Source organism: Erythrolamprus reginae, chromosome 4 (assembly GCF_031021105.1).
Source record: "Erythrolamprus reginae isolate rEryReg1 chromosome 4, rEryReg1.hap1, whole genome shotgun sequence".
In the NCBI taxonomy this organism is placed as follows: domain Eukaryota; kingdom Metazoa; phylum Chordata; class Lepidosauria; order Squamata; family Dipsadidae; genus Erythrolamprus; species Erythrolamprus reginae.
Window position 1 is genome coordinate 20,168,727 of NC_091953.1, and position 12,744 is coordinate 20,181,470.

At 42.2% G+C, this 12,744-nt stretch overlaps 1 protein-coding gene across 1 annotated transcript in view; it reads left to right on the forward strand.

The window, feature by feature from the left end:
- The window catches only part of DDX10 (DEAD-box helicase 10), a 212,135-nt gene that overhangs the window by 30,130 nt on the left and 169,261 nt on the right, over positions 1-12,744 (forward strand). Inside the window, exons 10-11 of the mRNA XM_070749725.1 lie at positions 5,076-5,177; positions 10,596-10,683. Of these exons, the coding sequence (XP_070605826.1) occupies positions 5,076-5,177; positions 10,596-10,683 (190 nt within the window). The remainder of the gene's footprint in view (positions 1-5,075; positions 5,178-10,595; positions 10,684-12,744) is intronic.

Genomic DNA, 12,744 nt, shown 5'->3' on the forward strand with positions numbered 1-12,744 from the left:
AGCCCCCACCTGGTCCCGCCCGATCCTCCTCCCTGAGGCAGCTCACCCTCCCATGGCCGCTTCCTCCACCCTCCATCGCAAGCCCTCGCCACCGCAGCCAACGTGCGCTGCGATCTTCAAGCCCGGCTCCTTTCGGCCCAGCATCCCGGGCCAAGCGGCTGCCTTCCGTGACTGAGCCTGGCTCGCCCGGAAGATCGTAGCGCGCGTTGGCTGCAGCGGCGAGCGAAGCCAAGCCGGCAGCAATGTCGCCGCCGCTGCAGCCAACGCGCGCTACGATCTTCCGGGCCAGCCAGGCTCAGTCACGGAAGGCAGTCGCTTGGCCCGGGATGCTGGGCCGAGAGGAGCCGGGCTTGATCCGCTGAGCCTGGCTGGCCCGGAAGATCGTAGCGCGCGTTGGCTGCAGCGGTGGCGACATTGCTGCCGGCTTGGCTTCGCTCGCTCGCCGCTGAGGAGCCGAAGATTGGGGGGCGGCGCGGCGAGCGAAGCCAAGCCGGCAGCAATGTCGCCACCGCTGCAGCCAACGCGCGCTACGATCTTCCGGGCCAGCCAGGCTCAGTCACGGAAGGCAGTCGCTTGGCCCGGGATGCTGGGCCGAGAGGAGCCGGGCTTGATCCGCTGAGCCTGGCTGGCCCGGAAGATCGTAGCGCGCGTTGGCTGCAGCGGTGGCGACATTGCTGCCGGCTTGGCTTCGCTCGCTCGCCGCTGAGGAGCCGAAGATTGGGGGGCGGCGCGGCGAGCGAAGCCAAGCCGGCAGCAATGTCACCACCGCTGCAGCCAACGCGCGCTACGATCTTCCGTCTTGCTAGCACCCCCCCAAACCCGGGTTGGGGGTTCGGGGGGGTGCTAGCGATCCCCCCATGTCGGCGGTGATGTTTTAAAATAGCCGCGCCGCCCCCCAATCTTCGGCTTCTCGCTAGCGCTGCGGAAGTTTAAAACACCATCTGCACATGCGCAGATGGTGTTTTTACTTCCGCAGCGCTACTTCGCGAAAACCCGCTCGTTGCGGGGGTTCCTGGAACGGAACCCTCGCAACGAGCGGGGGATCACTGTACTGTGTTCAGTTCTGGAGACCTCACCTACAAAAAGATATTGATAAAATTGAACGGGTCCAAAGACGGGCTACAAGAATAGTGGAAGGTCTTAAGCATAAAACGTATCAGGAAAGACTTCATGAACTCAATCTGTATAGTCTGGAGGACAGAAGGGAAAGGGGGGACATGATCGAAACATTTAAATATGTTAAAGGGTTAAATAAGGTTCAGGAGGGAAGTGTTTTTAATAGGAAAGTGAACACAAGAATAAAGGGACACAATCTGAAGTTAGTTGGGGGAAAGATCAAAAGCAACATGAGAAAATATTATTTTACTGAAAGAGTAGTAGATTCTTGGAACAAACTTCCAGCAGACGTGGTTGGTAAATCCACAGCAACTGAATTTAAACATGCCTGGGATAAACATATATCCATTGTAAGATAAAATACAGGAAATAGTATAAGGGCAGACTAGATGGACCAAGAGGTCTTTTTCTGCCGTCAGTCTTCTATGTTTCTATGTTCTATTATTTAACCGTCTTGTCATCATATCTAATTCTGCACATTCCATGATTATTTTAAATACTTCTTCATCTTTTGGTATTTTCTTTCCATCACTCTTTTCTAACAAACCCTACGGGCTCTGGAAGTATTCCCCACTCTGCCCCATTTCCCTAATTATTTTAATTGAGCGAAATCAGGAAAAAGTTAAAGCCAAATAGAATATGCAAGTGCCATCACAAGATTAATAGATACACTGGAACCCATGAGCCCCAGTCGGCCTACTTTTGTTTAAGAAGCAAAACAAAACAATCAAAACAAAATAGAAAATTAATTTTTGACAAAGTCCTTGGTTTAACTTTCACTTGAGCTGAACTACACACTGAAATGAGAAAAACCTTATTTACTAGCTTCAGTTGTTGTGGAATAATTTTGTTTGATCAAATAGGAGTAAAATATGAAGTTAAATGAGGCAATATCTTATGTCCGAACACGTTTTGAGAGTATTCCCCATAAAAGGATTGGGGTTGCTAGAGATTATTAGCTTTATTATATGGAAGGTTCATTTGATAATATAGATTACAATACCAACATAGTAGAACTATAGGGTCTTCACCAGAAATATTTATAGCCAACAGGTTCGGAATTTTCTTCCATGAGGATTGTTTTGGTCAAATTTGATATAAAACAAAATAAAGCCACTAGAGGACAGCAGTTAGTTTTCATTTTTGGAAAATCACTTTCATGTATTTATTTATTTTTTGCACAATAAATGCTTTACACATATAACTCTCAGTACCCAGTTTGTACATGACACTCAGACTCGCAGAAAATATGTTGGCTTGCAACTGATGCAAGCTTTGTTTGCTCAAGTGTAACTAGAAAATTTAGCTTAGCATAGCTATACCTGGTTTCGAACCCAGAAGAATAGAATAGAATAGAATTTTATTGGCCAAGTGTGATTGGACACACAAGGAATTTGTCTTGGTGCATATGCTCTCAGCGTACATAAAATAAAATATACATTTGTCAAGAATCATGTGGTACGACACTTAATTATTGTCATAGGGGTCAAATAAGCAATGAAGAAGCAATATTAATAGAAATCTTAGCAACAAATTACAGTCATACAGTCAACATGGGAGGAAATGGGTGAAAGGAATGATGAGAAAAACTAGTAGAATAGAAGTGCAGATTTAGTAGAAAGTCTGACAGTGTTGAGGGAATTATTTGTTTAGTAGAGTGATGGCGTTCGGAAAAAAAACTGTTCTTGTGTCTAGTCTTGGTGTGCAGTGCTCTGTAGCGACGTTTTGAGGGTAGGAGTTGAAACAGTTTGTGTCCAGGATTTGAGAGGTCAGTAAATATTTTCCCCACCCTCTTTTTGACTCGTGCAGTATACAGGTCCTCAATGGAAGGCAGGTTGGCAGCAATTGCTTTTTCTGCAGTTCTGATTATCCTCTGAAGTCTGTGTCGGTCCTGTTGGGTTGCAGCACCAAAGCAGTCATAATCTGTTTCAGTTTTAGACTCTGGTTTCTTCCAAGTAGATTAAACTGGGATGCTGCCTTCAGCCGTTATGCCTGGCTTAGTAAGCATGGAACAGCTGTTTGTTAGCCATTGTTCCTAAACAACAACAGCAACAAATAGAAGTGAATAGCATGAGAATTTTTTAAAAAGTGGTACCGTATATACTCGAGTATAAGTCGAGTTTTTCAGCACCAAAAATGTGCTGAAAAATCTGACCTCGACTTATACTCAAGTCACTGACGGCGCTCGGGCGCTGCAGCCATAAAGCCCCCCCCCCCCCCCCCGCAGCTCTGGTAATTTTATTTTGTAAGGATTCCTTGCTGCAAGAAAATTACTGGAGCAGGCGGTAATTGAAGGAAAGTTGAGGGACCCCCGCCCCATCAAGAAATGCCTCGGTGGTGACATTCTGAGAGTTTTTGTCTCCCCACTCCGAAAACCCCGCCTCTCAGCGCCCTGCCGAGGCTGAGAGGATTAAAAATGGGACTCTTTTCTTGAGGTTTTCTGGCCGCTGACATGTTTGTCTCGCCGCTGACAAGTTGCACCGCCACTGCCTCGCCCGCCGCCCCCAACGCTGGCTTTGTCCTCGACCGGCAGAAGAAGAAAAAAACCCTGCGTCCTTTCTCATAGCTCTCTTCCCTGGAAATCCCAAAGTGAAATTAAAAGCCCTCGTTTTTTCTTGCGTCTAAAGAAAATTACCGGAGCGCACCGGCAGAAGAAGAAAAAACCCGTGTCCTTTCCTGTGGCTCTCTTCCCTGCAAATCCAAAAGTGAAATTAAAAGCCCTCGTTTTCTCTTTCGTCTGAACAAAATTACCATGCACTCTGGTAATTTTGTTTAGACGCAAGAGAAAACGAGGCAAAATGTAGCAAAAGTAGGTGCCCTGGCTTATAATTGGGTTGACTTATACTCGAGTATATATGGTATGTTCTGAATTTCAAAAGAATCAGAGGGTGATCAGGAATGTGATCTTTCTTACAGTGATAAAAAGGACTGCTGGCTACCAAAGCAATGAATAGATGCAGGCATAGTTCCCTCTAAGCTGAGCAGTGAGCAATCGCTCACTTAAAAATCATCATCAACTCAGAGTTTTCCAAACCTGCCCAGAAGCCGAGAGGGAAAGAGTGAGAGGGAAGGAGAGAGAGAGGATGAGAGAGAAACAGATAGAAAAAAGAGAGGAAGGAAAAGAGAAAGAAAAAGAATGGGAGTAAGGAAGAGAGAAAGAAAATCAAAATCTAGTTTGAAACTAGCTCAACTATTTAAGTGGCATTTTGATATTGATAGAGTTGCCCTATTATGAGCTCACTGTTATAGACACACAGTATTTATTTATTTATTTATTTATTTATTTATTTATTTATTTATTTATTTATTTATTTATTTATTTATTATTTCTGTGCTGCCCAGTCCCGAAGGGACTGCCGCTCAGACACTATACTTTTCCGCCCACCCCCCAAAAAAATTAGAGGGAACACTGGATGCAGGCCATCATTTTATTGCAAGGAAAAAAAAAGTTTTTTAAAAAAATAATGAAAATGGGGAGGTAACCAATGAGCTTCGCAGTAATCAACTTCCTACATAATGGTGTGTCCTTTGAAGTACGGTTCTCTTTGGAATTCTCTTAGACTTTCTTTAAATAAGGCTATTAATCAAAGCACTTAGATTTATTTTTGTTCCTTGGATTTTTTCCCGACATCACTGCGAGGGAGGAAATCTAACAGTCAGCAAAATTCCACCACCATTGGTTAGATCTATTCAAGGGTAGTACTCAGCCTGATTAAATCTTTTAGAACTTTAATGGATAAACTTTATATAATGAATATAGCGGTGGCTCGAGGGATTAACAAATTTTTAAAGCTGTGTCTTTCAACCTTGGCAGCTTTAAGATTTGTGGAGTTCAATTCCCAGAATCCCCCAGCTACCATGCTGGAAGTTGAGTTCGCACATCTTAAAGTTACAAAGCTTAAGAAATATTGCTTAGGGTGATTTGGAGAAAAAAATAATGCTCCCCCCTCTTCCCATAGGTACAAAGAAGGTGGTGAAGCTCTCCTTGTTTTGCTCCCTTCAGAGGAAAATGGCATGATTCAGCAGCTGTCGCAGAAGAAAGTTCCCGTCAGCAATATCAAGTAAGTTCTTTTCCAATTTGCACATAACTTTGTTATGCACTTGGGGAAAAGGAATCCTCAATCTGAGTACAGTATTGCATTGGCAGTTCTGTGTTAGCAAAAACTTCAGAAGAGAAGGATTTAGGGGTACTGATTTCTGACAGTCTCAAAATGGGTGAGCAGTGTGGTCGGGCGGTAGGAAAAGCAAGTAGGATGCTTGGCTGCATAGCTAGAGGTATAACAAGCAAGAAGAGGGAGATTGTGATCCCCTTATATAGAGCGCTGGTGAGACCACATTTGGAATACTGTGTTCAGTTCTGGAGACCTCACCTACAAAAAGATATGGATAAAATTGAACGGGTCCAAAGACAGGCTACAAGAATGGTGGAAGGTCTTAAGCATAAAACGTATCAGGAAAGACTTCATGAACTCAATCTGTATAGTCTGGAGGACAGAAGGAAAAGGGGGGACATGATCGAAACATTTAAATATGTTAAAGGGTTAAATAAGGTTCAGGAGGGAAGTGTTTTTAATAGGAAAGTGAACACAAGAACAAGGGGACACAATCTGAAGTTAGTTGGGGGAAAGATCAAAAGCAACGTGAGAAAATATTATTTCACTGAAAGAGTAGTAGATCCTTGGAACAAACTTCCAGCAGACGTGGTTGGTAAATCCACAGTAACTGAATTTAAACATGCCTGGGATAAACATATATCCATTGTAAGATAAAATACAGGAAATGGTATAAGGGCAGACTAGATGGACCATGAGGTCTTTTTCTGCCGTCAGTCTCCTATGTTTCTATGTTATGCATTTGAAACCAAAAGTGATTTCTTTTTCATGAGACCATTTTTTCCCTTCTTCATAAAATAGATTTTTAAATCTTTTTTTTAAACTTAAAAATGATGCGGAACACAATGAGAATCTCCACTGGCGACACGTCGTTTATAGAAACATAGAAACATAGATGTCTGACAGCAGAAAAAGATCTCGTGGTCCATCTAGTCTGCCCTTATACTATTTTCTGTATTTTATCTTAGGATGGATATATGTTTATCCCAAGCATGTTTAAATTCAGTTACTGTGGATTTATCTACCACATCTGATGGAAGTTTGTTCCAAGGATCTACTACTCTTTCAGTAAAATCATATTTTCTCACGTTGCTTTTGATCTTTCCCCCAACTAACTTCAGATTGTGTCCCCTTGTTCTTGTGTTCACTTTCCTATTAAAAACACTTCTCTCTTGGATGTTATTTAACCCTTTAACATATTTAAATGTTTCGATCATGTCCCCCCTTTCCCTTCTGTCCTCCGGACTATACAGATTGAGTTCATGAAGTCTTTCCTGATACGTTTTATGTTTAAGACCTTCCACCATTTTTGTAGCCTGTCTCTGGACCCGTTCAATTTTGTCAATATCTTTTTGTAGGCGAGGTCTCCAGAACTGAACACAGTATTCCAAATAAATGAAACATTGCCTGTATTTCAAATCTTCTTATTTCCTAGAAAAGCAAATAGGCAAAAATACTTTTCCATTATTTCAAATGTTTGGAGAAACGGAGGTCTGTAAATACAATTTGACCTTTCTCTTTCTTGCACTTTCTGCTAGCAATTTTACCTTTTTTTCCCCTCAGGCTAAATGATGTGATCTGCCAACACTTAATCTGTTTAGCAAAGACAGATCTGAAAAAATGAATTCTTCTCAGTAACAAAATTACACAAAATGTGGGATGGTTTGGGTGCTGTGTGTTTGTGCTCTTGTAATATTAACATCAGTAATGTATTTTTCTTAAAAAAAAAATCAATCTGTACCGTTAGCCAAAGAAATAAAAAGGGAGAGAGAAAAAATGACCACTGCCGCTGTTAACTCCTGCCAAACACCCACATACGCTTTTAAAATCTATTATTAAAATACAATACTTTTCCAAACAGATATACTCCAAATTTGAAGCATTGAACATTTGGCAAAAGTGGCTGTAGTACACAGTTCTTATATTGCTATATTAAAATGCTGATCTGAAGTAGGGCAGTGTTTAAATTTGTAGCATTAATACTATTTTAGCCTTTTTCCTCCAAGCAAAGCTCAGTTGATAGCACCAATAGTCTCCTGCTTTGCTTCCAGTGATGTAAGTTTTATACCTTCATGCATACAAAACTAATTGTCATTTGCTACCTAATACCCAGTAGTTCAATATGCAGAAAAAAAATGGGTTCATATGCTGCCCTGAAAGTAGCTGTTCGCTTCTGATAATGCTGTTTACAGGGCTTTAAATCATGGATGATAAAGTGGGAGTGTGCAGCGAAGCTTGCCGTTTCCTGCAAATGGCTCCTTTTTGTCTTCTTATAGAAATTTAATTATTTTCAAAAGCCATTTAAATAACAGAGCTGTAGCTTGCTCTGTTCATTTTTGCAGAAGAAATAATAATCCAAGATTGTTTGAATACAGAAGAATATTGTACCCTACGTCTAGCTAAATAATAATAATAATAATAATAATAATAGTAATAATAATAATAATAATAATAATTTATTAGATTTGTATGCCGCCCCTCTCCGAAGACTCGGGGCGGCTCACAACAATAATAAAAACAATATTATAGTAGAACAAATCTAATATTAAACATATAAAATCCTATCATTATTTAAAAAACCAAACAACACATTCATACCAAACATAAAACAAAGTATAAAAAAGCCTGGGGGAAAGGTGTGTCAACTCCCCCATGCCTGGCGGTATAAGTGAGTCTTGAGTAGTTTACGAAAGACCGGGAGGGTGGGGGCAATTCTAATCTCTGGGGGGAGTTGATTCCAGAGGGCCGGGGCCACCACAGAGAAGGCTCTTCCCCTGGGGCCCACCAAACGACATTGTTTAGTCGATGAGACCCGGAGAAGGTCAACTCTGTGGGACCTTATCGGTCGCTGGGATTCGTGCGGTAGCAGGCGGTTCCGGAGGTACTCTGGTCCAATGCCATGTAGGGCTTTAAAGGTCATAACCAACACTTTTAATTGTGACCGGAAACTTATCGGCAGTCATCTTCTTTTCAAAGGTTGTACATGATAGAAAGGGCTAGTGAGGGGAACGGAATGGAAGGGAAGGGAAGGGAAGAGAGGGGAGGAGAGGAGAGGAAAAAAGAGAGAAGAGATTAGAAGAGACAGAAGGGACTTTGGAGGTCTTCTAGTCCAATTCCCTGCTCAGGCAGGAAACCTTTCATATCTGCGAGACCGCCTTCTGCCGCATGAATCCCAGCGACTGGTTAGGTCCCACAGAGTCGGCTTCTCCGGGTCCCGTCGACTAAGCAATGTCGTCCGGTGGGACCCAGGGGAAGAGCCTTCTCTGTGGTGGCTCCGACCCTCTGGAACCAGCTCCCCCCAGAGATCAGGATTGCCCCCACCCTCCTTGCCTTTCGTAAACTTCTTAAAACCCACCTCTGCCGTCAGGCATAGGGGAATTGAAACATCTCCCCCTTGCCCATGTAGTTTTTGTGTATGATTCGATAGTGTGTCGTTTTTTATATATTGGGGTTTCTTTTTTTGGACTTTTTAATCTAAAACTGTAACCTAGATTTTTAAATATTAGATTTGTTACTATGTATTGTTCTTCACCATTGTTGTGAGCCACCCCGAGTCTGCGGAGAGGGGCGGCATATAAATCCAATAAATCTAATATAATCTTGTAGCATTTCAGCCAAATGTTTGTCCAATATCTTCTTAAAATCTTCCAGTGTTGGAGCCTTCACAACTTCTGGAGGTAAATTGTGTTGTGTATACTCCTGCTCAGTTTGGGGATTTTTCAGATTCTGATTCAGAAAGTGGTTATGAATTAGTCGTAGGGCCTGATTTAGAGGCAGAAGAAGTAGGAGACCAACCACAGGACGTTTCTATGGGTTCAGATTCAAGTGAAGGAGAAGCAGATGCTAGATGGGTAAATCCTTATTTCAGACGTTTGCAGAGGCGAAGAGAGCAAGTGTCAGTGAGGAAATATTAAGGAGAGGAACAGGTTAATTAATTAAATCCCGATTCTTTAAAGGAGAACTACTTCGCATTTGTTCGTGCACAGTTGTGTGTATGAATTTGGAGTTTTGCTGAGCTTTCTCAGGTTTGGAAACATTCTAGTGAAAATATTTTTAACCACTTACAAGAAAAGTTGTCTTAAGAAAAAGCTCAGGATGAAAAATTGCTGCTAAATATTGAGCTCGTTCCTTTAGAGGAGCTCAGTTTTCTATTTTTTTCCCCAATAAGTAGAAGGGGAGATATATAATGTTAATTCTGTAATTTTATCTTGGAAGAATGATTTTTCTCTTCCAGTTCAAATTGTTTTCTGGGGTAAAAGGCTGGAACTGCAGCTTTTGTTGCTGCCATCATTAATTTTAAGGGAACGCTCTGCATACCTGATATGATTTCACAGTAGTTTTTCTCAATTTTAAAATAACGGGTAGGAGAGATGAAGAAGTATTCCTCAGATAAAGAAACAGTTTTTCTCTGAGACAGGACTTTGTAGGCCTTTTAGAGAAGATGTGAGAATGTTTCTGTGGTTCATGACTCTAAAGTATGCAATAGGGTTGATATTCCTGGAGGGGTCTGTAATATGGTAAATGATTTAGCTTTATTCGATAAATGGTCAAAGCAATGGAAACTGCAATTTAATGTTTCCAAATGTAAAATAATGCACTTGGGGAAAAGGAATCCTCAATCTGAGTATTGCATTGGCAGTTCTGTGTTAGCAAAAACTTCAGAAGAGAAGGATTTAGGGGTAGTGATTTCTGACAGTCTCAAAATGGGTGAGCAGTGTGGTCGGGCGGTAGGAAAAGCAAGTAGGATGCTTGGCTGCATAGCTAGAGGTATAACTAGCAGGAAGAGGGAGATTGTGATCCCCTTATATAGAGCGCTGGTGAGACCACATTTGGAATACTGTGTTCAGTTCTGGAGACCTCACCTACAAAAAGATATTGACAAAATTGAACGGGTCCAAAGAAGGGCTACAAGAATGGTGGAAGGTCTTAAGCATAAAACGTATCAGGAAAGACTTAATGAACTCAATCTGTATAGTCTGGAGGACAGAAGGAAAAGGGGGGACATGATAGAAACATTTAAATATGTTAAAGGGTTAAATAAGGTTCAAAGGGAAGTGTTTTTAATAGGAAAGTGAACACAAGAACAAGGGGACACAATCTGAAGTTAGTTGGGGGAAAGATCAAAAGCAACGTGAGACAATATTATTTTACTGAAAGAGTAGTAGATCCTTGGAACAAACTTCCAGCAGACATGGTTGGTAAATCCACAGTAACTAAATTTAAGCATGCCTGGGATAAACATATATCCATTGTAAGATAAAATACAGGAAATAGTATAAGGGCAGACTAGATGGACCATGAGGTCTTTTTCTGCCGTCAGTCTTCTATGTTTCTATGTTTCTATCTGTGTTCTCTCTGTTCTTCCAGAATCAATCCTGAGAAACTTTTGGATGTCCAGAAGAAACTGCAGTCCTTATTGGCTCAGGACCTAGATTTGAAAGAACGTGCACAACGGGTAAGTTGCCAATGGTTACTCCACTAATAAGTAAATGGTATGATTGTAGAATCTCATTTTTTTAGGTATATAAGAAATATTGATCTTGAATAAGATTTTTGGTTTTATGGGTTATAGGAGATCTGAAAAGATATGCTTATGTTCTTTGACTAAATTAAAGAGGCATTAGAAATTAATTAATTGAAATTAATCAGCAGTTCATTTATTAAATGTATTTGTTAAGGGACTGCCTTCTGCTACATGAATCCCAGTGTCCGGTCAGGTCCCACAGAGTCGGCCTTCTCCAGGCCTGTCAACTATTTAATGTCACTTGGCAAGGCCAAGGGGAATATCAGGTTCGCCTGGTGCACCAGTTGCGGCCCTATTTGGACCGGGAGTCACTGCTCACAGTCACTCATGCCCTCATCATCTCGAGGCTCGACTACTGTAACGCTCTCTACATGGGGCTACCTTTGAAAAGTGTTCGGAAACTTCAGATCGTGCAGAATGCAGCTGCGAGAGCTATCATGGGCTTCCCTAAATACGCCCATGTCACACCAACACTCCGCAGTCTGCATTGGTTGCTGATCAGTTTCCGATCACAATTCAAAGTGTTGGTTATGACCTATAAAGCCCTTCATGGCACCGGACCAGAATATCTCCGGGACTGCCTTCTGCCGCACGAATCCCAGCGACCAGTTAGGTCCCACAGAGTTGGCCTTCTCTGGGTCCCGTCAACTAAACAATGTCGTTTGGCGGGACCTAGGGGAAGAGCCTTCTCTGTGGCGGCCCCGACCCTTTGGAACCAACTCCCCCCGGATATCAGAGTTGCCCCCACCCTCCTTGCCTTTCGTAAGCTCCTTAAAACCCACCTCTGTCGTCAGGCATGGGGAATTGATACTTTCCCTCCCCCCTGGTTTATAAAATTTATGCATGGTATGTTAGTATGTATGATTGGTTTTTAAATTGGGGTTTTAAATTAACTTAAACTTAAATATTAGATTTGTTTACATTGTACTATTATTGTTGTGAGCCGCCCCGAGTCTGCGGAGAGGGGCGGCATACAAATCTGATAAATAAACAAACAAACAAACAAACAAACAAACAAACAAAGAAATAAATAAGATCCTTCTCTGTGGGGGCCCCGGCCCTCTGGAATCAGCTTCCCCAGAGATTTGTACTGCCTCCACCCTCCTCGCCTTCCGCAAGAATCTTGAAAACCAATGAATCTTTAGTACAACAACAGTACAACTGGTAACGTGTCTTGCTTAAATAACATTTATGACATGGGACCGTTTCTCTCCAGTTTTATCTACCGATTGTAATGAGATCTAATAGGAGAGTTACGCTCTGGGTTGCACCTGCTAGGCTAGAGCATACCACCTGGTAGGTACTCAGCAGACAACCTTTTCTTGTAAGAGCATCAGCTGGGGCATCATTTCCCTGAAGAATGCACTTGGTCAGACACTACCGGCTTCTTGCTGCAGAGGGGACAGGAAGAGATATTTTCAGACTTGTGCTCAGGTGTTCGGGAGGCCAAAAATGCCCGTATTTGGTCTATAAGATGATAACCCCAACCATAACGCCTTTCTTTCTTTCTTTCTTTCTTTCTTTCTTTCTTTCTTTCTTTCTTTCTTTCTTTCTTTCTTTCTTTCTTTCTTTCTTTCTTTCTTTCTTCCTTCCTTCCTTCCTTCCTTCCTTCCTTCCTTCCTTCCTTCCTTCCTTCCTATCCACCCATCCATCCATCCATCCATCCATCCATCCACCTATCTATCATCTCTCTCTCTGTGTGTCTCGTCTGTCTGTCTGTCTCGTCTGTCTGTCTGTCTTTCTTTCTCTCTCTCTCTTTCTCTCTCTCCTTCCTTCCTTCCTTCCCTCCCTCCCTCCCTCCCTCCTTACTTACTTACTTACTTTCTATGATGCCCAACTCCCTAGGGACTCTAGGCGGCTCACAGCAAAAAAATATCAGCGATAATACAAAAACCTCTAAAAGAGTTTAGAAACAATTTAGAATACAAGCAGTTAAATAATCTTTCCACGTACCCGGGGTGGGTGGGGAATGGTTTTATGCGCCACCTAAAT